Genomic DNA, 26162 nt, shown 5'->3' on the forward strand with positions numbered 1-26162 from the left:
ATTCACTGGAATTGAATATCTGTAAACATAGCAATTTAAAAAATAGGAGCAAGAGCAGGCTTCAGATCTTCAAACCCGTTCCATCATTCAATATAATCATGGATGATCATCCAACTCATTGCCCTGTTTTGCTTTCTCTCCAAACCATTGATTCCTTTAGTGTTAAGCGGTGTACCTAACTATTTCTTGAAATTATTCAATTTGTTAGTCTCAGATCACAGATCAATCATATTATTAATTAATTATATACACACTCAATCAAATTAATCATGTGACTGTGTGGTCAGCGATGGGCAGACTTAAGGACAACCTTACGTATTCCCATGGTCTCACAGTGTTTACTAGGCATCTCTATCTTTACCCTGGGTCCTTTACAATGCATCTTATTCAATCAACATTCCAATGTCTGCTGATTTCTACATCTGTAATTCAATTCTCCCTGCAAGCAGTTTGGGGGACTTCCCTTACTGTATAAGGCTGTCTTTTCATTGGAATTTATTGGAATCTCTTCAATGCTTATTGTGTTTCTTTGAACAAAAATTATATATGTACATATGCATATATTTTATAGCCAAAACTATGATAATCTGGAAATCTTAACTAAAGTAAATAGAACTTTTCTTCTATTTGTGATGGATCTCGGACCTTAAATCAGCTAGGTATGGAATTCTTCTATCAGCATACTCAAGGGTGTCCTTATCCAAGACAACAAAGTGCAGGGCTGGATGAACACAGCAGGCCAAGCAGCATCATAGGAGCAGAAAGGCTGACGTTTCGGGCCTAGACCCTTCATCAGAAAAGGGGGAGGGGAAGGGGGTTCTGAAATAAATAGGGAGAGAGTGGGAGGCGGATAGAAGATGGATAGAGGAGAGGATAGGTGGAGAGGAAACAAACAGGTCGAAGAGGCGGGGATGGGGCCAGTAAAGGTGAGTGTAGGTGGGGAGTTAGGGAGGGGATAGGTCAGTCCAGGGAGGATGGACAGGTCAAGGGGGCGGGATGAGGTTGGTCGGTAGGAGATGGGGGTGCGGCTTGAGGTGGGAGGAAGAACAGGTTAGGGAGGCGGGGACGAGCTGGACTGGTTTTGGGATGCGGTAGGGGGAGGGGAGATTTTGAAACTTGTGAAATCCACATTGATACCATTGGGCTGCAGGGTTCCCAAGCGGAATATGAGTTGCTGTTCCTGCAACCTTTGGGTGGCATCGTTGTGGCACTGCAGGAGGCCCAGGATGGACATGTCATCTGAGGAATGGGAGGGGGAGTTGAAATGGTTCGCGACTGGGAGGTGCAGTTGTTTATTGCGAACCGAGCGTAGGTGTTCTGCAACGCGGTCCCCGAGCCTCCGCTTGGTTTCCCCGATGTAGAGGAAGCCACACCGGGTACAGCGGATGCAGTATACCACATTGGCAGATGTGCAGGTGAACATCTGCTTGATGTGGAAAGTCTTCTTGGGGCCTGGGATGGGGGTGAGGGAGGAGGTATGGGGGCAGGTGTAGCACCTCCTGCGGTTACAGGGAAAAGTGCCGGGTGTGGTGGAGCTGGAGGGGAGTGTGGAGCGGACAAGGGAGTCACGGAGAGAGTGGTCCCTCCGGAAAGCAGATAAGGGTGGGGAGGGAAAGATGTCTTTGGTGGTGGGGTCAGATTGCAGATGGTGGAAGTGTCGGAGGATGATGCGTTGGATCCGGAGGTTGGTGGGGTGGTACGTGAGGATGAGGGGGATTCTTTTTTGGTTCTTATTGCGTGGATGGGGTGTGAGGGATGAGTTGCGGGAGATGTGGGAGACACAGTTGAAGGCGTTCTCGACCACTGAGGGGGGGAAGTTACGGTCCTTGAAAAACGAGGACAACTGAGATGTACGGGAGTGGAATGCCTCATCCTGGGAGCAGATGCGGCGGAGGCGAAGGAATTGGGAATAGGGGATAGCATTTTTGCAGGAAGGTGGGTGGGAGGAGGTGTATTCTAGGTAGCTGTGGGAGTCGGTAGGCTTGAAATGAATATCGGTTTCTAGGTGGTTGCCCGATATGGAGACAGAGAGGTCCAGGAAGGGGAGAGAGGTGTTAGAGATGGTCCAGGTAAACTTAAGGTTGGGGTGGAAGGTGTTAGTGAAGTGGATGAACTGTTCGAACTCCTCGTGGGAGCACAAGGCAGCGCTGATACAGTCATCAATGTAACGGAGGAAAAGGTGGGGTTTAGGGCCGGTGTAGGTACGGAAGAGGGATTGTTCCACGTAACCTACAAAGAGGCAGGCGTAGCTTGGGCCCATGCGGGTACCCATGGCCACCCCCTTTGTCTGTAGGAAGTGGGAGGAATTGAAAGAGAAGTTGTTGAGGGTGAGGACGAGTTCGGCTAAGCGGATGACGGTGTCAGTGGAGGGGGACTGGTCGGGCCTGCAGGACAGGAAGAAGTGGAGGGCCTTTAGGCCATCTGCATGGGGAATGCAGGTGTAGAGGGACTGGACGTCCATGGTAAAGATGAGGTGTTGGGGACCGGGGAATTGGAAGTTCTGGAGGAGGTGGAGGGCGTGGGTGGTGTCACGGACATAGGTAGGGAGTTCCTGGACCAAGGGGGAGAAAATGGAGTCCAGATCGTTGGAGATCAGTTCGGTGGGGCAGGAGCAGGCGGAGACAATGGGTCGACCAGGACATTCAGGTTTGTGGATTTTGGGAAGGAGATAGAAGCGGGCAGTGCGAGGTTGGGGTACGATGAGGTTGGAGGCCGTGGGTGGGAGGTCACCGGAGGTGATGATGTTGTGGATGGTTTGGGAGATGATGGTTTGGTGCTCAGGAGTGGGGTCAAGATCAAGGGGGCGATAGGTGGAGGTGTCGGAGAGTTGGCATCTGGCCTCGGCGATGTAGAGGTCAGTGCGCCATACTACAACTGCGCCTCCCTTGTCCGCGGGTTTTATGGTGAGGTTGGGATTGGAGCGGAGGGAGCGGAGGGCTGCACGTTCTGCGGGGGAGGGGTTGGAGTGGGTGAGAGGGGTGGAGAGGTTGAGGTGATTGATGTCTCGACGGCAGTTGGAGATGAAGAGGTCGAGGGAGGGTAGGAGGCCTTGGGGTGGTGTCCAGGAGGAGGGGGTGTGTTGGAAGTGGGAGAAGGGGTCAGTAGAGGGAGGGTTAGGTTCACGGTTGAAGAAGTAAGCGTGGAGGCGGAGGCGGCGGAAAAACTGCTCTATGTCCAAGCGTGAGCGGTATTCGTTGATCTGTGGGTGGAGGGGGACAAAGCTGAGCCCTTTACTGAGGACTGACCCTTATCCAGATGTCTTTGCATGAACAACTGCAGCGGCGTGTTTGCAAAGGACTTTTTGTGTACTATTTTAATCTTGTTACCTTGGATATATTCTATCTACAAAGTTACAATATCCTAACTTATGGTTTACTTCAATACATACTACACCAAACAAGCCACTACTTCAGCTGAAAATCCTTTCAGTCATTTTGTGTCAACGGAGAATCATTTTCAGCCATTTTATGCTGTTTTTAGCCATGGAATTGGTACATAGCCTCAAGATCGCTAAGCAGTCCTTTTTCCAGATCAATTTCATACTTCCTCTTGCTGATGTGTCCCCTAAGAATTCTGTCCCTTCAACAGGAAGTTCTTCCAAACTGGTTTCTTCTGAAAGAGGATCTTCCATGTTTTGTCATCTATATTGCATTTCAAGGATTCTTTGAAACACTTTGCTTGTCCTCCTCTCATTCAAATGCCTTCTTTGAGGTTAATTTTGTTTTAGAATTAGGTTTTATTGTCAATGTGTAGTCAAGTACAGGGATATAGGAGTACAGTGAAAAGTTTACAATGTCACCACACTCTGGTGCTATCTTAGGTACAAAGGAACCTAGGTTTCAAAATTTTAGGTATAGAGTGGAAAAGTAAAGACGTAAAGTTAAAAGTTCAACATTTTAATCCTTTAAGTGCTTATCCATGGGCCTGGATCTTCCAACCCGACACATCACCAGCATGAAGCAGTTGGCCAGTCTCGAGTCCTTTCACTGCACTGCCGCTGAACCATGTCATCATTCCTTGGTGCCATCTTGTCTTGAATGATGATTCCGCTGCTGTAAGCCTGCACTGGGCCAATCTCGGCAATGCAACTGCTGCTGAAGCTGCCCAGTCCCAGACAGTGGGCCCAAACTTGTCACCGTCTGCCACTGCCAGGGGCACAAACTTGACTCCCTCGCTGCCACAGCCATCAGGAACAAGCCTTGCCTCCAGTGCACTGGGCACCTCAGTGCTGGCTGAGCTCTTCATAGAAGGTTAGTAAGGTTGAAGTGAAGAAAAGGTAAAAGCAGATGGAGCAGACGGAGCAGACAAGCTCCAGGTTCCTGGGCTTAGGAGCCCACTTGCTGTGCTGCTACTCAACTATCATCTTGACAGTCTGCACTGGGGCACAACTTGCTGCCACTGATGCTGTCCAATGACAGGAGGTAAGTAGAAAGAAGATATTTGGAACTCAGACATCCTAAGCATGTGGCCAGCTTACTGAAGTTGGCTTTAGATGATCATGGCCTTGATGCTGGTGCTATTGGCTGCTTCAAGAATACACGTTAGAATGCCTGTCCTCCCAACTGAGGCAGAAATTACACCTCAAACAGCATTGATGGTATTTCTCAAGGACTTTGAAGTGGCATCTATACATATTGGCACTTTAAATCATCACTTGTCTCATTGACTGTCATTTTAGCTGCAGCTACAAGAATGAACCTACAAAAGCTACCCTTCCCCAATGCTATATGACATTAAAACTCTGTCTGAAGGAGAGTTACTCTTTCCCTAACATAAGAAAAAAAACAAACAGAAAAGCAACATTTACTTTTGTGACTAAACAGGGACTGTTTGCGTTTGGAGCATCAAGAAACTTACTGTCATTGAATAATATCTTCACCCAACTCAGATCTATTGAAAGTGGATGTCAATTAAATTCTGTCAGGCTTCTTACACCTCAGGCTGCTGCTTCTCTCCCAGTTCTTCGGTGTTTATCAAAATTCCCTCTTTGCTTGTTCTTCTTGTGCAGAACATAGCATGCAATGATTATTGGCTTACTCATTTTGGACTGTACTGCAATGCTGTCCATATTGATTCTAGCATTGGACCCTCACCTTCAGGAGGGCTATCTTCTCCACAATCATCATGGTATTGTCCCATCTCACTCCAAAGAGCTTCACAAGGACACAGAGCTGTTCCCTCTCACAATGAACTGAAAGTAAGTCAGAACATGCTCTGTACAAAATATTGCACTTCTTTGGTAATGTGGCAGCTGAGGACCAGGTATCATTAATGCTTATGCATTTATAATCATAGTACATTTGAATGAGATGGCTTGAGCAGCCTATATCTTAAATGAGGATTAATATATCAGAGGTCTAGTGGAAGACTGGGCTGCATTGTATCTACACAGAGCCTCAGTCAGGGATTATGCAGCAATGTCATCAACCATGGTTGCCTCGTCTCCCTTGTAAGTCATCCAACCCTTGAAAAGAAACAAAAACCTGAGAGTTATTGAAGATATAACCATCATGACAGCTTCCAGGGTACATGAACTGCATTGATCTTCGTTCACCTGGAGGAAATGACAGCAAGGTCTGTAAACACCTGACCACTTGAAACTCCTCCGCAGTCTGAGGGAACCTTCTGCCGAAACTTCTTCATGTGGAGGTTGTTTCGTAGCTGCTTAAGGTTGCTGCTACTCCAGTGTAAGTGTAGGCAAAGTTATTTTTACATATGGCTGCATACCCTTCCGTTGATTGTTTTATTATGTCACCTTCACCTTGATGCCTTTTCAATTTCTCTGCTCCTTTGTTGAACAGTTTGGCTGCAGTGATGACAGCACCAACTGTGGCTAGATCCACTGCTGATAGTTCTGATGATCCTGTGTGGGGAGCATCAGAAACATAACACTTCCTTAGTAATGTAATTAGTCAGCAGTTACAGCAGATACTAACAAGACTACTCAATACGATAGGAAGGATGTGGAGGCCATCAAAAAGAGGGCCCATGGGATGTCTTTACATGGATATCTGACATATTAGTTCTTATTCAGATGTATGCTGCACAAGCCAACTCATGCAAATGTAGTACAATTATAAATGCATAAGGATTGATGATACTTGGTCCCCCAAATCCCACATCACCAAAGAAATGCAATATTTTGCACAACAGTATGTTCCAACTAACATTGTAAGGAGAATGCTGGCACTTCTGAGGAAGGGTCAACAGACCCAAAACGTTAACTCCGTTTTATCCTTCACAGATGCTGCCAGACCTGCTGAGCTTTTCCAGCAACTTTGTTTTTGTGTCAGTTATTCCCTACTGTGAACCTGTCCCAATGGCAAGACCCATCGGCCTCAATCTCTAGTACAGTGGTGGAGGCATTTTCACGTCACAAATCTGACCTCACCTGTTAGTGAGCATTACAGTTGCCTTTTTCCTAGAACAAACTAATTATGAACTTGTCTCCGGATTCCCTGATCAAGTAGGAGCGATGCATCCATTTTGGCAGAAGAAAGATTTCTGTTAAAGGGATCATGGATGTTTCAGCAATGTTTGGCAGCAATTGGATTTTCAAGGCTGTGGAACACACAGGAATGAAAAGGAGACCTGGGACAGCTGCCTATCACTTGAAGTCTCTTGTTCCAAAGCTTGAGATGCAGCTGAGGGACCTCAGGAGCTGCAATTGAGGCAAACCCTCCAAAGTCAGGAAACATAGAAAATAAGTGGAGTAACACTATTCAGCCCACTTGAATATTCAACATGATCATGGCTGATCCTCTATCTAACTGGCATACCCCTCCTCTCTTCCCACACTGTGACAGCTTAAGTCTCTAGAAATTTATTTCCTAAACATGTTCATTAACTTGGATCTCGACAGTGTTTTTTGGTAGAAAATTTCACAAGTTCACCAATCTCTGAAAGGCAAAATTTCTCCTCATCTCATATCCTGAGACCATGGTCTCTTGTTCTGAAGCTCCCGGCCAGAAGAAGCATCCTTGCATCTAGTCTGTCCAACCCTGTCAAAGTTTTATATTTTCCAATGAGCTCCCCTCTCAATTTTCTAAATTCCAATGACTACAGGCCCAACTGACCAAATCACGCCTCATATAACAAACCTCCCAGGAATCAGGTTGGTAAGCATTTGCTCTACTTCCTCTATGACAAATACATTTTTTCTCAGAAAAGGAAGAAGAAAATGGTCTCTCCAGTCAAACAGCATGGATGATAATGGCGAAAGAACTAATCAGTCTGAATGTGTTCCCTCCAACTTGGAAATGGTTACCAAGAGGCCCTCAGGAGGGTAATGTCAGTTGAGTGCCATAATGCGGTTAGGTGCCAATCCCATTCTCTGACTTGGCCAGCATTCTCCTTACATCACTCATCATCTCAATGCACCTTCCACTCTACTCATTCCTCTCTTTCCATGGACAGCTCCTCACATTTCGATGGGAACACTATCACCTGCAAGTTCCCCTTCAAGCCACTCACCATCTGGACTTGGAAATATATTGCTTCTCCTTCATTGTTGCTGGGTCAAAATCCTGGAATTCCCACCCTAAGGGCATTATGGATCAACTGAAAGCAGCAGTCCTACCTAGGTGGATTGCAGTGACTCGAGAATGCAGCTTATCACCACTTCTAAAGGGCAACTAGAGATGGGCAATAAAAAAAAACAATGCTGGCCAACCAGCAATGTGCATATCCCTCAAGGGAATTTAAAAAATCTGAATAGTCAACACTCATTCACTCTCATCCAGTTACTCTCTCTTGCCTATGTGACCCTCTGCAAATTGTGTCTTTCTCTCCACTACACATTACCAACATTCACATTGTCCTGATTCCTCTCCCTGCAAGAGAAGAGAACACATAACTTGTGAGAGCCAGAGGTGCAGGGCAGGAGAGGTAAGGGTGATTAAGTGATGCACATCTTTTGGTCATGAGCATTGTGTGTCATTCCGACAGACTGGAAAAGAGATCATGAAGATGCAAATGTCAGCAACAATCATCAGAGGAGCAGGGAAGCTGATGTTTCGGGTAGGGACCTTTCTTCAAAAATTTCTGAAACATCAGCTTTCCTGCTCCTCTGATGCTGCTTGGCTTGCTGTGTCCTCCAGCTCCACACTACGTTATCTCTAAAGGCCATGAGTCAGCTTTTGCAACTTCTAGCAGAAATGGCTCCAAAATCTCCATCTGTCATGACAGGTAGACATAGATCTCAACACCATTGCAGGAAGAAATAAATCGAGGGGAGTGGCCATCCATTGCCCTGTGATGGCTTATTCCGTGCAGTAGCATGTTCCTAAGTCTAAGCCAGGAGGCCTGGGCCCACTGTTGCAGAGGTGTGTAATGACATGTCTGAATAGGCTGATTAGAAAATATCAATACTGTTAATGTTAGTGTTTTAAGGGGCTGTTGGACCACAATGGTAGTGTCTCTACCTCTGACTCACAAGGTTTTGGTTTAAGTCCCACCAGCTCCAGAGCTGTGTAATTAACTTTTTCAGAGAAGTTATTCTGATCCTTACATCTTCAGGTGTAGGGAAGATCAAGTGTATCAGCATTGTTTCATACAGTTGAAGGGTAAGGGGAAAGAGTTTGAAGCTTTTGCGCTGTTATTGTGGACATTTCAGTGACATATTTTATAAATGATAAATCATTGAAAAAAATTGTATAACACTTAGAGCCAAACTTATGTCATATAGTTCTGTTTTACTTTCAATTAACCATCTTATTGGATGGGATTGGTTTTGGATCTCTATTCACAATCTTCAATAAATAGCAGTCAAGAAAATAAACTTCCATAATCCAGATCTAACAGGTTATTATCTCTGTGTCAAGTGTAAATTCTACGAATAGGTAAACGACCTGTATTGTAAATACGTTGTGATAATAGGAAAAATGACAGCTGTAGTTATGAACTTTTACAAAAGCAAATATATTTCAAATTTTCCAAAAATATTTTACACTAAAGTCTTCTAACATATAACCATTTTAAAAGTTTTCTAACCATCAGATACAGTACACTTTATCTACAACAGTGCATTATTATTACATCAACATATTATAGAAGTCTGTAGCCAGTTTATCTGATTAGATAGGTTAACAAAATACAGCATGATTATAATGGATTAACCTGTAATCGAACCCCAATACCTCATCAGATTATAAGTGTACACTTAGTAGATCATTTTAGATAAACAGTCTAGTTTGACACAAGTGCAGGTATGTAGCAGTTTAAAAACGTCAAGGATTGGAATCAACCTGAAGAAACAGATATATTTAGTTTTACTCTAGTCTACATTAATACTTTTGACATGAAACAATAGAATATAATTAAACCTGACTGTACAACTGTTGAAGTACAATGACATGAAGTCAGAGGGGGCACAAACAATTAAGCAAATGAAGTTGTACCTGTGTAGAAAGACCTTAATAAGAAAGAAAATACAAGAATATGATAAATATTCAAGATGATTCAAAAGATGACAATATCTTGTATCTCCAGTTACATATTTTTGCATTTAATATTAATCATGATAATCAAATTTGTACTAATAACTGTAATACAATAAAAAAGCTGTTCTCATGGTCATTACTGGTGTGCTTTGAAACAGGATTATATTTAATATGTATTGCTAATGTAGAGAACAATTACATTTTAATTCTGACTGCTATAGTAATGCTTTCACCTATGCAAATGGCTCATAGAACGGTTCAAATTACATTGTTTTTCCAAGGGTCTATAAATTAACACGTTGGGATGGATATATGGTCCATTTAATGCCTACTGTAGCCCTAACAGAACTAATGAATTCAATATTAAAAGAATTCTAGAAAACTGCACACTGTTGATGACAGTTAATTATGATTCACCCAAATATATACAGAAAAACTTTCTCATCTCTGAAATATCAAATATATGTCATGACAATTTTTATCATTTGAATGAGCTATCAAAAATTATATTATATTCCACATATTGCTTATCTTATCAAGTATTAGAAACTTAATTATCTTGGGATTGACTTACACCTGATATCATTCAGTGTATAGTGTCAATGAACTTCAGTTTGATTTATTTTCCCATTCACTTGAAGGCTATGACTGCAATGAAAATAATAAACAATATTTTCACAGTAGCTTCATAATACTTAGTTAAAATTCCACCAAAGCTTTTTCAATGCAAATCCTTTCCAGTTGGTTTCTCAGAAAAAATGTATAGCTCCATAAAAGATGGACTCTCTGGTATGCTGAATGTTGAAAATAAGGTCTCCAGCTGGGTAAGACAAATTATGACTTTTAATGAATACTATAGTTTTTCTATAATTTTTATTGTCCAGGAGTTTAGAAAATGGCTGGCATAATGTGTTTTTTCAAAACCTGCCACTATAACTCCATCAATTCTACCAAACTCCTTTGACAGGACCTCCCCAGAAATTCCAGATAATATGTAAAAGGTAAGATAAAACGTTAGGAAAACATGTTACTACACACTTATACACGGGAACTGATAGGTTCAAATTCAGCTTGTGTTGAAAATAGGTACAAAGTGCTATCAATAATATCAGCAAGAGGCTGGAGTAAAATTGATGTTTGTAACTTAATTATTTCATTGATGAGTTGACAGCATAGCTTGTGTGGTTTATTGGTACCTTGCTGATTATGGATGAATATTGGTCATTGGTGACTCAACTTAAAACAACCTGCACTTTTTAAAGAGAAGGTACATGCTGATGCTTTGCAACATTTCTTTGTATCATCGCTATAAAGTGTAGTTGCTTGGACAAATTCTACAACATGCCTTAAGTTTTTGAATATGTTCTCCAAGTTCATGTGGAGATGGTGCTCTTTCCAGACAATTGGTGAAAGCTGTCAGGCAAATAACCAATGGTAGTGGTCACAGCAGCACTGACAGAGCAGGTTACTGTAATGGAGCATTGCTCCTAGGACATGAACACAATGGCTCAGGAAATTCATGATTTGACCAGATTCTTTCACACATCTCTTTTATTCTGGCTGCCTATACCACAATTGACCCTGGTTTAGCTCTAGTCTTCTGACTCCGCTTAGCAACTCCTCTCATTCATTCAGTCCACACACTCCATTTAATCTTCTACTGATGTTACTGGTTAACTTTGCACCTTCTACAATGGTGCAAATAACATCCTGTACCCACACCTATGGAATCTTTCAAAAACATATACAATGTTGACATGAATCCCTTTCAAACCTTCCAGCCTGCCACACACCAGCACATTTTCTTTTATTTTGTAGGACTGACTGGCATATAATACCAAGAAATAGGAGAATACAGGTGGAGGGCCATTATCTTCACAAGTCCTGAGCTCGCTGAAAGAGTCTGCACTGAAGTTAGTTGCTAGAGCACACATCAAGAACATCACACTTGTCGAGGCTAGAGGACATGCTACTTAAGGTCTGTACTCGTGTCACCTTTTTCTCTTCTGATTTTGTTTTTTTCCTCATATGAAACAGTTTGAAATGATATTGCTGCCACTCGATTGCTTCGGTTAACTCCCCTATTTTTGTTTCCTAATCCATCACAAATAATGGGTGTAGTTTCAGCAGAGGAGGAAGACAAAACTGCCTTGTAGGCGTCAGGTCAGAAATTGTCATCTCTTTTAGTTAAAGGCTCAGTTGGAGGGCATTGTATACAGTGAGTCATACTATGCAACGATATTTAAGTGTGCAGGCCCAAGCAACAGCTCGTTGGAGGGTGAATTTGCATCCTAGTATGGTTGTAAATGATACATATAAAGATGACTGCTAATTTGACCACCCAAACGTTCAATGTATCAGACTGTCTGCCAAGAAGTCTTCATAAAATATTTGACATTCAGAAAAAGACAGCTCCCAATTTATGTAGTATCAGTGCAGAAGGCTTAGAACCAATGCAGTAAATATGGAATACTTGATCATCTCTGAGCACTGTACCAAGGCCGTCGGTCATGGAGCTCTGATGACAAATGGGAGCTCAGGCTCCTGCTTTGATGGCTCTAGATTCCAACATTTTCTCCAACTTTTAAGGCCCAAAGTGCAATCAAATCGTCACATCACCAATACACTGTATTCTCCTGCAGGGTAGCAGGACTGTGTCATCATGACTGAAACACATACACTTCTGTCTCCGAATGATTGCATACCTGCTCTCCAACCAAATTGCTAAACTAATTACATGCCTGAGTCATTAGGGTATATTCTTGTAACGGCACCAGATTAGCTGAAAGCATTGTTAAGACAGGTGGTCGGGATTTGTCTCAAGATGATAGTTCATTTTCCACATTATTTGTTCTGAACTGTAAAGAGAACCATTTTGGACCATTTTGTTCCCGTGCAATTTCTTTGGTCTCATGGGTATTTGGTCGCGAGAAAGTTCCAGTACCTATGCTGAAGCAGGAGATATTTATCAGGCTGATGGTAGGAAAGACTGTTGGTGCGAGAGAATGGTGACAATTCTAACAAAGCATTTATTATATTAGTCTGGCAGGTTTGGTAGTGGCTGGTCTTCCTTGACAATCTTGATTTGACTATTTATCTTGGTCTTGAATGCTGCCTCCACTTTTGTAGGGCAAAATTATAGAGCATGCAATAAATTACAGTGATTCTGGACACTGGCTCTCAAGGTTATATTGCAGAATGCCTGAACACCTGTATTGACAGTGAAACCTTTGTTTCCTAACTCTAATTGCTTGTCAGCTAGAGATCTATAGAGGAGTGACTCCAAAGGTAACACTCCTCTAGGTTCCTGGTGGTCAGTCAATGGAAGTCCTTCCTGTTTATGTACATTCCAATTTCTTTATATGGAGCATGCAAGGCTATAAGGATGTAGGTAATTATGCCCTAGACCTGAGGAAGTCAGTTTTCTTGGTGGAGCCTGGAACTATCTTTCTGCCTTGCTGTTCCACTGAGAAAAGTGATGAATTTGTTTTGCTTTTTTTGTGCAGAGTGAATGATAATTACAGCATCATTACTGCTTGATGCTATAATGTGCTGCTAATTAACAAATTACTCCTCTCGCAGCCCCAGTGGTGCACTGAACCACATACTCCTGTTGGCAGAGTAACTTTATTCACCAGTCCCAGAGCAGAAATTGTTCTACATTCCCATAAATAACTCAGGACAATTTTGAACTCTTTTGAGCAACCAATACAAGCAGAAGTAGGTTTAGAAGTCCCCTGTCAGTCCAAAGTTACTAACAGATGACTTATTTGAATGAAGCCGAATATCATTTAAATAACTCTAGGGCATCCTTTTTTCCTGACTGCTGTGGGGGCAATTTTAGAATGATCAAATACAGTACTTCAGTTTATTTTAGCAGAATAAGCAGCAATTGCTAATAATGGTTATTTGTAAAAACATGACATAAATTGAGTCCTTAAGCAGATGGATATCTCTACACTCTTATTTCTAAAATAGCTAAATGTTATTCTCATTAATCTTAGCAATGAGAAAGTTCTACACACTCAAATAACTATCTGCTGATCTTTTTCTTCTGACAAACATGACTATTTTGTTAATTTAAGAAGGAAATATTTAACCTTATTTTAATCCCAACTCCTCTATAGAGCCCAATGACAACTAAATTTCAATAGTATTATATTATTAGTGACAACATTTACATTTTTATTCGGAAATCTGTATTTTTCTAAGTCTGTTCCCTTTTCCATAGGCACTCCATATTAAACTGTATATTGGAACAAAAACAACAGTTGTTGCAAAGGAGATTTTACATAGATTACAAGTTAGTGAACAAATCAAAAAGTTACAATCTATATTAGAAGATTAGAGCTCAATCAAACAGTTGCAGATATTGTCTACAATAGTACTTGCTTTAATTTCTAACTTTTAATATTCCTGCTTTTGTTGTCTTTAAACACCATTCTGGTATCTGGTGGCACAAATGAAGTTGAATACCTTAGTAAGTGGTATCAATATGAGAAACATGGTATCATTCTTTGAGGATTTCAGTTGTATTTGTAACTGAAAGAGTTAATGCTGAGGCATGTACAAGCATGATCTACTATGTTATCATATGAACATATGGGGTGGAAACAATTTAGAATCTTGAGGGAGTGTGACCCAACATCTGGTCCTCCTCAGAGTCTCTGTAACATTATCTATTATACCAATGTAACCTATAACTAGTTGCTAACATGCAATAAACTATATCTTGGTAACTTAGTAAAAAGTCTTCTACTAGACCAGGAAGTGGTTTTCATCGACCAATTAGGCCCTAGAGTTTCCTATGCTTAAAGAAGATGATGGCAGCAACCCTCCTCATAAACAGTATCTCATACAGCGTAGTGAGCTGGCATGTCCATACAATAATTTCTACTCCTTTACTTCTCAACCACACCCACCCCCCCATGTGTTAGACCAACTATTTGCATGGTCTATATTGAGATTCAATGGAAAACTTGAAAAAAGTTATAATTGATAAAATTCATATGTGGACGTCACTGAAGGTTGAGTTCAAACCATAGGTCTAAGAACTGGAGTGTAGCAAGTTTCAGCTGGAGTTGCTGGGCTGATACCATATTAGCTTTGAACTTATGCACGATACTCACGTGAAGGCTACTGCATAGAACCAGACTCCGTCCTGACGAAGGGTTTTGGACTGAAACATTGAAATCCCTGCTCCTTGATGCTGTCTGACCTGCTGTGCTTTTCCAGCTTCACATTTATTGACTCTAGCTTCCAGCATCTGCAGTCCTTTCCGTCTCCAAATGTCTGAATAAAACCAGATTTCATTTGTTGCCAAATTTCTCAAAACATTTTATTTTGGAGAAGTTCAGGAGTGGAGGGCGTCAGCAGAGCACATTTGAAGTGTTACAGGAGGTTAATTGCGCTAATTCTGCTGGATTGGGTGTTCTGCTGTTATCCTAATACTCTGAAGGGACAGGTATTACACTGTGTAGTTTACAGGATGACAGAATCAGAGGGGAGTACTACAAAAATTTTATGAGAACACTGTCATACTCCTTCTCCCAATTTTCACTGGGTAAATCAATATGTTTTTACATTATCTCTGACTTAATCCTTATGGTTAAAATATATGATACAAAAGAACTGGGATAAAATATATCATGTACTGCACCAAGGAATACATTGTTTCAATTTTACAACTCTTCAGTCATGTTCCTATTTCTGGCATAGCATTAGAGAGATGTTGAGCAGAAAAAATACATCTCACAAGCAAAGGGGGAAAACAACCTGCATGCCAACCTATGTCACCCACCTTTATATACAACTGCCACAGAGCAGCATTGTCACATTATACAAAGTGCCTACTTTATTGAGCCAAACACACAACCAACACAAAAATAATTTACAAAGCAGCTACAACCAAATTCTCAACAACTATTATGTCTTACATGCAAGTATGTAAGATCCTTGAAATTGTAGTGAACAGCTTAAGCATTCAATTTAAGTAGTATTTCCATTTTCACTCATTGTTTTCTAAGCTACATAGTTGTAGATAGTTCCCATAATTCCTCGAAATATAGCAGCTCCAAAGTACTTTTTGCTCATAAGCTTGAATTATTGGCCCAAGAATTCAATATAGTAGAGTTAAAGTAGATGGAAGAACTTGTAGTAGGCTTAACTACTGATGCTGTATCTGGGTAGATGATCTCCACAACAGTCACATATGTTCCAGTCAGGAAGCCAATGATTCCAATCAATGCAATAAAGATGTCTTTAAGGAGCAACCAGACAGAGATTCCTTCTCCAGAAAAAGTGATGATCTCCAGCAAGGGGGGAAAGATGAGAGCCAAAGCACTACTACTGACTGCTCCAACAAATGAAATTACTAAATCAAGTCTCGGAATTAAGATAGCTGTGGCACCTGGTGAAAAAAAACAGAAAGAAATACACAGGATTAATCAAAAGAAGTCAAAAGTACCTGATTACATATACTGGAGATGTTTATGGATAAGATCTAGAATTTCCCCAAGAACTACAGGAATAATTTGGTAGAAAGATCAATAAGCATTAAAAAAGGTTCAAAATCGTACATTTATTCAGATATTCGGGTGAAATTTCTTGTGCTATATCACACACACCTATTATAAATTCATGTTCGAGTTGATATTTTGTAGAAAAAAGATTACAGTTTTTAAGCACTATATGAACCCTTTTGGTAGTCAAACATGAAAGTAAAAAACGAAAAAAAAAATCCTTGTGACTAGATACAATTGAACTGTATTAAGAAAACCCTATCCATGATAATACCAGCAGTTTTATTGAAAGTTAAGAGGAAACAATTTAAGTAGAAATATTACAATGAATCACATATATATGAGAAGTATTCTTAAGGCTAGATCTTACAACCATGCCAATAGGAAGAGGGTTGGGAATTGTTCAGTGAAGCATGTAGCCTTGCCACCTATCCATGACCGGTCTCCCCATCACATCGAAACATTAGAAAATAGGCGCAGGAGTAGACCATTCAACCCTTTGAGCCTGTTCCACTATTCAATATAATCATGGTTGATCATCCAACTCTGTACCCTGTTCCCACTTTCTCCTCAAATCTTTTTATCGCTTTAGCTCTAAGAACTACAATGGATCAACAATGGATAGACCTCAGGAGTCACATTGAAATGAAATGAAATAAAGCTCGAAGTATCTATTACATTTGTTGGGGCAGAATGACTCAATGAATCACTCAAGATGCCGGTTACTTTTGTATATTTGCTTTTAGCCCACTTTTGGCTGTTATAAAACAATTATATTATTAATTGACTACATACAAATCCAATCAGGTTAATCATGTGATTGCAGGATCAGTCCATAACTGCTTTTATGTCATGCGAAGATCTCACGATGTTTACCAGCACCCTTCATCACTTATCGTTGGGCCTTCACAATATGTCTTATTCAGCCATATTCCAGGCTTTAGCTCCTGCATCAGTTATTCAGTACTCCCCTGCTGATTGCAAGGGGCTTTTCCTATCTACCTTACACTGAATACCCATGGAAATGCAGTTGAATGCCTATTTTCCTATTTATTCATTCGCGGGATGTGGGCGTCACTGGCTGGCTAGCATCTACTGCCTGTCCCTAGTTGCCCTTGAGAAGGTGTAGTGAGCTGCTGCCTTGAACTGCTGCAGTCCACCTGCTATGGGTGGACCCACAATGCCATTTAGAGAGAGTATTCCAGGATTTTGACCCAGTGACAGTGAAGTAATGGCGCTAGCTTTCCAAGTCAGGATGGTGAGTGGCTTGGAGGAAAACTTGATGTTTGTCGTGTTCCCATGTATCTACTGCCCTTATCCTTCTAGATGGAAGTGGTCGTGGATTTTGAAGGTACTGTCTGAGGATCTTTGGTGAATTTCTACCTTGTAGACAGTACACGTCTGCTACTGAGCGTTGATGGTGGAGGGAGTGGATGCTTGTGGATGTAGTGCAAAATCAAGTGGGCAGGTTTGTCCTGGATGGTGTCAAGCTGTTGAGCGTTGTTGGAGCTGCACTCATCCAGGCAAGTGGGGAGTATTCTGACTTATACCTTATAGATGGTGGACAGGCTTTGAAAAGTCAGGAGGTGAGTTACTCGCCATTGTATTCCAAGCCTCTGACCTGTGTTTATGTGATGAGTCTAGTTGAATTTCTAGTCAATGATAACCCCCAGGATATCGATAGTGGGGGATTCAGCGATGGTAGCACCATTGAATGTCAAGGGGACGTGGTTAGATTGTCTGCTATTGGAGATGGTCATAGCCTGGCATTTGTGTGGCGTGAATGTTATTTGCCACTTGTCAGCTCAAGCCTGAATATTGTCCAGATCTTGTTGCATTTGAACATGGACTGCTTCAATATCTGAGGTGTTGTGAATGGTACTGAATATTGTACAATCATCAGCGAACATCCCCACGTTTGAGCTTAAGATGGAAGGGAAGGTCATTGATGAAACAGCCGAAGAGCTGACGAATGCCTGCACAGCTGTTCCGCAGCTGAGATGACAGACGACCAACAACAACGACCATCTTCCTGGGTGCCAAGTATATCCCCAACCACCAGAAAGTTTGCCCCCTGATAACCATTGATTCCAGTTTTGCTTGGGTTCCTTGATGCAACACTTGGTCGAATGCAGTCTTGATGTCAAGGGCTGTCACTCTAACCTCACGTCTGGAATTCAGCTTTTTTGTTCATGTTTGAACCAAGGCTGTAATGAGGTCAGGAACTGAGTGATCCAGGCAGAACCCAAACTGGGCTTCACTGAGCAGGTTATTGCTGAGCAGATGCTGCTTGATAGAAGTACTGATGACATCTTCCATCACTCTGCTGATGAGGCAGTAACTGGCTGGTTTAGATTTGTCCTGCTTTTTGCGTACAGAACATACCTGGGCAATTTTCCACATTGTCAGTAGTACCAATCTTGTAATTGTACTGGAACAGCTTGGCTAGCTCGATGTTTATGGATGTAAATAGTGCTGTTATGTTGAAGGATATCATTATCTCGTCCTCTTCTATTCATAGAATCCCTACAGTGTGGAAACAAGCCCAAGTGCCCAACAAGTCCACACCGAGCCTCAGAGCATCCCCCCAAGACACATCCCCCTATAACCCACCTAGTCTACACATCGCTGAACACAATGGGCAATTTAGCATGGCCAATCCACCTAACCTGCACAGCTTTGGACTTTGGGAGGAAACCCACGAAGACACGGGCAGAATGTGCAAACTCCACACAGACAGTCATCCAAGGGTGGAATCAAAGCCAGGTCGCTGGCGCTGTGAGACAGCAGTGCTAACCACTGAGCGGCCGTGCCACCCAAATAGATTAACAGTCCATTGCCTTAACCTCTCACCTTGTCTCAGATTTCTGGTGTCCTTGATGATGTTGAGGAATTCTTGGAAGGAGTGGGTAGTGCTGTCAATTAAGTATTTTAGTTTCCATTGTAGTTTTTTGGCTAGTCTATATGTTGGTGTGCCTGGTAGTGAGACAATGGGACTCCTGACTTGTGTACCTTAGGGAGTCCATAGAAGCAGGGTATGTTGGATCCCTCTGGCTTCATTTTTTGGTAGTCTGTCTTGCTGATATCTCCGGAGTTAGGTAATTTTTTCAGGGCTGTTTTAATCCATTTCTCTAACTATGGTATTGGGTCTATCGATATCTGTTGGTATTAGTTGATTACATAGGTCCTGATGAGTTCAGCATTCTCACATCTGGCAATCACACCCTCACCCCTTTACCTTACTAGCAAAATGGGATCTGTTGGAAATGGGGGTAGGACTTCTCAATCAGAATCCTGTCCATCAACTTAAAGATCCATGCAGTCTCCACAACTAAAGGAAAATCAGGTGTGAGGTAATGGGGCAGCTAATCAGAAAGAGTGGAGGAGCGTGGAATGGGAAACAAAGGGAAATCGGAGATTGGAGGAAGTGGATAAAGGGGATCAAGGGGATTGAGATATAGAACAGTAATCGAGGGAGCACTGGATGGGCGGGTAAGTGGAGCTGAGTCCATGAAAACATCAGTCATGACCTTCTTGAATGGCAAAGCCAGTTTGAGGAGCCAGATGCCTACTCCTACTCCCATTTCTTATGTCCTTAAAGTGGGGCTGATACGTCCATATAATGTTGCACTTCTCTATGCATTTTGATTATTTTCAGATCATCAGGATCATGGATTTTACATGCAAGTCTAATGGTTGAGATTTCTGTATGTTCATTGTGGGCCAGTAGTTTTGGTTCAGCTTATTTATAACAATTCATTATATTGTGTTAAGATACTGACTGGAAGGGCACTACCCTAATTAATATATAATAGATAAAAACCAAAAAAATCTGCAGATGCTTAAATCAGGAACAAAAACAAAGTTGCTGGAGAAGCTCAGCAGGTCTGGCAGGATCTGTGAAGGAAAAAACAGTTAACGTTTCGGGTCCGGTGACCCTTCCTCAGAACTGGTGAGCTTCTCCAGCAACTTTGTTTTTGATCCCAATATATAATTAGATGATGGCTTTGCAACTTTCAGACATAACATTCACTACTGTTCTCTATATTGCTTACGATTTATTATTCCTATATACACGCTGTTGAAGTTTATATTGCAGCTAAAATCCAAGTTCATTTTTTTGATAGATTAAAGTAGATAGTTTGCTCCATTGAATTTTAAAAGAGAGCTGTTTTTATTTCTGCCTTGTTCACATGGCTGTTTGATTATTCTTGCCTGCAATGTAAGAAAGAAGAAGCTTCATAAAGTTCTTCTGTTGACTCTTATAAGCATATCAAGTGCAATCTAAGTTTGTTGAGTCTTTTACAAATTATTTTCAATAAGCTTTGGTGCACCCATCAACATACTTTGTTCTCCTCAATCTGCAGAGGAAAGCAAACAAAAGTCCCATTCAGGTCTCTTCACCGTACTGCCAGATTTGGTTCTCTTCAGCCTCATGAAAAAGCTACAGCAGCCTGGTTATAATCGCGTCTCAATGACAATTTTATCAATATACAGGTAACAGCCTGATGAAAGTAGAAACCTAGAAACACAGCTGGCTAAGTTGCTGCTTCAGAATTTGATCAGGGATGGTCAGCATGACTTTGTCAGATTGAGGTCATGCCTAACAAATCTGGTAGAATTTTTCAAGGAAGTGACCAAGTGTTTGATTGATGAGGGTAGGCCAGTTGCTGTGGTTTTCAGCAAAGCCTTTGTCAAGGTTTCACATAGGAAACAAAGAATGTAAAAGTGCATGGGATCTAGGTTAACATGGTAAAATGGACCCACAATTGGTTTAGAGATAGGAGACAGAGGGTGGTGTAGAAGGCTGTTTGTGTAACTGGAGCTCAATGTCCAAAGGCATTCCACAGGAATCAGTACTGGGTTCTGTATTGTTAATGATGTTCATAAACGATGTAGATGAAAGTGTAGGAAGAGTAGTGATCAGAAAGTTTGCTGATGATACAAAGATTGGCCAGGTGGTTGACAGTGAGGATGATCATCTTAGGTCAGAGGAGATTGATAACCAGTAAGGAGTTAATCTCATTAACAGAAACTGTTGAACACATTCCTGAAGGATAATGTGCTCACTGGAAACAGACTGTCCTAAATATGGTATTTCCTGGGTATAATACTTTAACAGTACCACAACAGAACTCAGTACATTTGGAGCAGGGGTATCTCCACCAGGCGGTAGACACACCATGTCCTATTGTATAGAGTAGGGCAAGAAATGAGGCATCAACTTGAAGCATTTCACAGGATGGATACAGGTAATGAATGAATTAACTGTACAATAAATTGAATTCCAGTGGTTAGAAAGGAACAGCGATAAAAGGAAAGCTTATAACCATTTAAGACAGGATCACTGGAGACAGAACTACCAACTCTCAAGAAGCCAGACTTTGAAAAGGAGAACACAGAGAAAGGGCATGACCAACTCTCTGGGAGACAACCTGAAGCTGAGACTGCAAGAGTACCATCCCTGCATGTGGCCTGATCAACCTGAGGTCAGACAGATAATATCACTTCCAACCGAGGATAGTTTAGTTTCATAACTATGTTATCGGGTTGCTTTTAAGGTAATAAAGTATTGTGAGTGTGCAAACAGTAACTTGTGTCTCAGATATCATTGGCAGTCATGCAGGTCAACAGGAGGATACAGACAGATTAGTCAGATGAATAGATCAGTGGCATGTAGAATTTAACCCTGACAAGTGTGAGGTGATGCACGTTGGAAGAAATTACAGGACAAGAGAGTGCTTAATGAATGGCAGGCTACTGGAAAGCTCAGAGAAACAGAGGGATTTTGAGGTACTTGTCCACAAATGCCTGAAGGTGACAGGAGATTAATAGGGTAGTTAAGAAGGCATACAGGATACATGCCTTTATCAGTTCTGGCATAAGGACAGGGAGATTATATTGGAACTGTGCAGAACTTCACTTAAGCCATAGCTTGAACACTGCGTGCAGCTCTGGTTACCACACTTTTGGAAGGATGTGACTTCATTGCAGGGGGTTGGAAAGGAGCATTTCATCTATGAAGACATGCTGAATAAGCTTGGATTGTTTTCTTTGGAGCAGAAGATTTTAAAGGGGACCTGATAGAGGTATATAAGATGAGGAGGAGCATGGACAGGGTGAATAGAAAGCAGCTGGTTCCCCTTAGTTGAAGGGTCAATAACTAGGGGGCATTAATTTAAAGAGAAAGGCAAGGAGGTTTAGAGGCGATGTGAGGTAAAGCTTTTCCAACCAGAGGAAAGGATCTAGAATGCACTTCCTGGGAGTGTAGTTGAGGTGGGAAACCTTCCAATCTTTGAAAAGTACTTGGATGAGCACTGGACGTATCAGAGCATTCAAGGCTATATGGGCCTAGTGCAGGATAGTGGGACTAGTGAGTGTCGTGGCTTACTTTAGGCATATAGACTTCATGGGCCAAAGTCCTGTATGATTCTATGAAGCACGTTTACAATGCATGGGCAGCTTGAGAGCACATTGGCCAGTTTGGATACAACTGCCTCCAGCAATACGATCTAAAGTTTTTTTTAAAAAATTGCAACATACCTGCTTCATAACTCTAACATACAGACTTTCAAACCAAAAGCTCATCTAACCTGTAAAGAGTAGTTTGCTTAAAATCTAAATTAAACATTTTGAATCAAAAACAAAAAGAGAAATTGCTGGAAAAGCTCAGCAGATCTGGCAGCATCTGTGGAGAGAAACATTTAGAATCTTTCTTGATAGGTTACGCAAAAGAAGGAAACATGCTACTATAATCCACCTAATACTTAGTCACTCCAGTCGCCAGACTATTTATTTATCAAATATTTTTCTCATCAGGTAAAGATTCAAAGAAATGTTTTCTTTGGAGAATTCCTTTAAAGTTGGATCTTTAAAAGGCAAATCCCTCTTGACTGCCTGGTAACAAATTAGCAAGGCACTTTGCAAATGGGACACGTGGAGATAAAAGTTATGAGTAAAATAAATGTCTTTGTGGTCAATAACTTCAATCTTTTTAAAATAGGACATTACAATATACTGCTACATGTGGACATTTTTGAAGTAAAACATAATGAGATTGCTGCTATCGAGTTTGAAGATTTCATTTGTTCATTTCACTGTACAAAGCATATAATTATTTTGTCTTATTTTCCCATTTTCAACTTCATTTAGTGCTTACTGACAATTAATTTTGCTATACTACATAAGTATGCCATATAAAGAATATTGTTCTTTTCAATGCATATTTTTAGCATCTTTTATTTCAGATAATGTGATGCAGCATGTGTATCCCAGCAGTATAGCAGAGTGTGCTGGGGCCTCAAATCTTCACAGTTTATATAAATGATTGGAATGAAGCATCTGCAGTTAAGATAGCTAAATTTGCTGATGACACAAAGATAGGTCAGAAGGTGAGTTGTGAAGAGGACATTAAGAACCTACAAAGGGATATGGATATGTTAAGTGAGTTGAAAAAGATTTGGCAAATTAAGTATAAATGTGGGAAGGTGAAAAATTCTCTATTTTGACGAAAGAATGAAAAAGAAGCATAAATAGTGAAAGGTTGCAGAGATCTGAGATGTAGAGTGATGTGGGTGTCTAAGCGCATGAATCACAGAAGGTTAGCATGCAGGTACAGCAAGTAATTAGCGAAAGGTAATAGAAGTTTTGTGTTATTGTGAATGGAACTGAATGCAAGACCAGGGAGATTTTGCTTCAGTTACACAGAACATCGGTGAGACTGCATCTGGAGTAAAATTTACAGTATTGGTCACCATATTTAGAGAAGGATATTAATGCATGAGAAGCAGTTCAGACTATTACCTGGAATGAGTTGATTCCTTTATGAGGAAAGGCTATACAGGCTGGGACTATATCATGTGGAGTTTAGAAGAGTCAGAGGTGACTTAATTGAGACATTCAAGAACCGGAGGGGAATTAACTAGGTGGGTGTAGAAAAATATTTCTTCTTGTGGGAGATTCTGGAATTAGGGGTTACAGTCTAAAAATAAATGAACACCCATTTGAAACAGAGATGAGGAAATACTTTTCCTCTCACAGAAAATCCCTCCCTCAAAAGGCAGCTGATGCAAAATGTTAAAATATTTTTAAGGCAAAGGTAGATTGACTCTTGATTTCCAAGGCTTTGTAAGACGATTAGGTGTATGCTGGAATATAGAGTTGCAATTAAAATTAAATAGGCCATAATCTTATTGAATGGCTGAGCAGGCTTGATGGGCCAAGTGGCCAACCCTTGTTCCTCGTTTGTCTGTAAGCATACTTAACTTTACAAACTAAATTTTACAGAAAAAGTATTTAGTGACATTTTTTAACTTTCAAAAGCTATTAGAGATATCAGAAAGAGTTTACTTACAGCATTTCCAAACTGCATGCGAAATAATACTGAAAGTGTGTTATGCATAGACGTGACTGGCAAATATGTTGATTAAATGACAATTAAGTCAACATTCATAGAATCCCAACTGCGCAGAAAGAGGCCATTCAGTCCATCGGATCTGCAACCATCTTCCTAAGAGCATCCCACCAAGACCCACCCCATCCTTGAACCTCACGTTTACCATGGCTAATCCATCTAACCTGCACAGTCCTGGACACTATGGAGCAATTTTAGCATGACCAATCCATATAACCTACATATCTTTGGACAGTGGGAGGAAACCAGAGCACCCTGCAAAAGGAGAACATGCGAACTCCACACAAACAGTCTGCCAAGGCTGGAACTGAACATGGGTCCCTGGCACTATAAGGCAACAGAGCTAACCACATTCAGCCACGTCTTGGCCAATGATCCTACTGAATAAAATCAGAAGCAACTTTTTTCTTCTTTTTTCATAAATGCCTCATTTTATGTTTTTTCCATAAGTTACTACATGAATACAACAGTTCAGTCCATCATGTTGTTTATAGTGTATGAAGATAATGACAAAATATAATTCCATACATGTAGAAAACCAAGTTAATTCTGGATGATTTGTGCATTTTAGTCAGAGTCAGCATGGGTTTAAAGCTAATTTAATGGGATGAAACTCTTCCCTAATAAAATTAAGTCAAACGAACTTACAAAATCAGTAAGCACAAAATCTGCAATACAAGATTTGACAGTAAATTGATATTAACAGGTTCAGTGTCACTTGAAAGACCAGATCCAAGTAAATACAGATTCAAAGAACAACGTTAAATTATTCACAAGGGAATCTAAAGCTGAGAAAGTCAGTTACTGGAACCACTGAACCGGTGTTGACTCTTCAAAAAGCTATCCGATCACTTCCTTTTGTTTTCTTTAGAGCGATACAAAATTTTGACCATCAAATATTTAGCATGGTTTTCTTTTGAAAATTACTGAATCAGTTTCCATTATTTCTTTAGGCTGAGTACTTCATATGTTGAGCCTTCTTGTTCCTGAAGCAGTAATATCCATGTGACATTTTATTACATAAGAGACAAGTATAAATTTAACTTTAGTACAGTTTCAAATGTGTTTTTTTAATAAATATTAGAAAATTAGTAGAAATCTTACTTTTGATAATATGTCTTCTAGTTAAAGTTGTGGTTAAAATTCACTGTAGAGAGTGCTGCAGCTTGTTTATATACTGCTTTGAGCAAATTTATAGAACTGCTCTGTCAACAGGTAGTTACAACATTACTGTGAATGATGAACATTAATATTCTTTTCTTGGGCATACTGTCCCTCCTAGCCAATACTATTCCTCAGCAACTTGCTGCATATAAGCCATGTAATAATTCTTTAAAGAATACCTATTGCTTATGTACAGTTAATGTCAGGTCAGTTAGCTTAGTTGGCTGGATGGCTACTTTGCCATGTTGGGTGAGGATGACCGTGTGGATTCAATTCCCATACAGGTTAAGGTTACCATGAAGGTCCCTCCTTCTCTACTCTTTCCTTCACCTGAGATGTGGTGACCCTCAGGTTAAATTACAACCAGTCATCTCTCTCAAATGAGAGAGCAGCCCTATGGTCCATTTCAGTTATGTCTTTTAATGTATTTTCCCAACAAACTTCATACAATTTGATCCTCATGCCTTCATACTTTCCTTTATTCAACTGTAACACCCTCACTTTCAAACATAATATTTTATATATAGCGACACTCATCCAAAAAGGTTCTACACAACAATATTATTAATTCAGAGATAGTAGGAACTGCAGATGCTGGAGAATCCGAGACAACAAGGTGCAGGG

General features: G+C 40.9%; 1 protein-coding gene across 10 annotated transcripts in view; it reads right to left on the minus strand.

Annotated features, from left to right (window-relative positions):
- Window positions 1-26162, minus strand: part of LOC109929848 (proton-coupled amino acid transporter 4) — a 224773-nt gene that overhangs the window by 17203 nt on the left and 181408 nt on the right. For 5 of the 10 annotated variants that reach the window (XM_048597739.1, XM_048597742.1, XM_048597738.1 and 2 more), the window contains one exon: window positions 8904-15849. The exons of 1 other annotated variant lie outside the window; for it this stretch is intronic. In XM_048597739.1, coding sequence (XP_048453696.1) covers window positions 15530-15849 — 320 coding nt within the window. In that variant the 3' untranslated portion in view covers window positions 8904-15529. Of the gene's footprint in view, window positions 1-8903; window positions 15850-20094; window positions 20177-26162 lie in introns of those variants that run through there. 4 more of the 10 variants (XR_007262237.1, XR_007262239.1, XR_007262238.1 and 1 more) reach the window with 4 other exon arrangements.

Source organism: Rhincodon typus, chromosome 6 (assembly GCF_021869965.1).
Source record: "Rhincodon typus isolate 14 chromosome 6, sRhiTyp1.1, whole genome shotgun sequence".
Lineage (NCBI taxonomy): Eukaryota > Metazoa > Chordata > Chondrichthyes > Orectolobiformes > Rhincodontidae > Rhincodon > Rhincodon typus.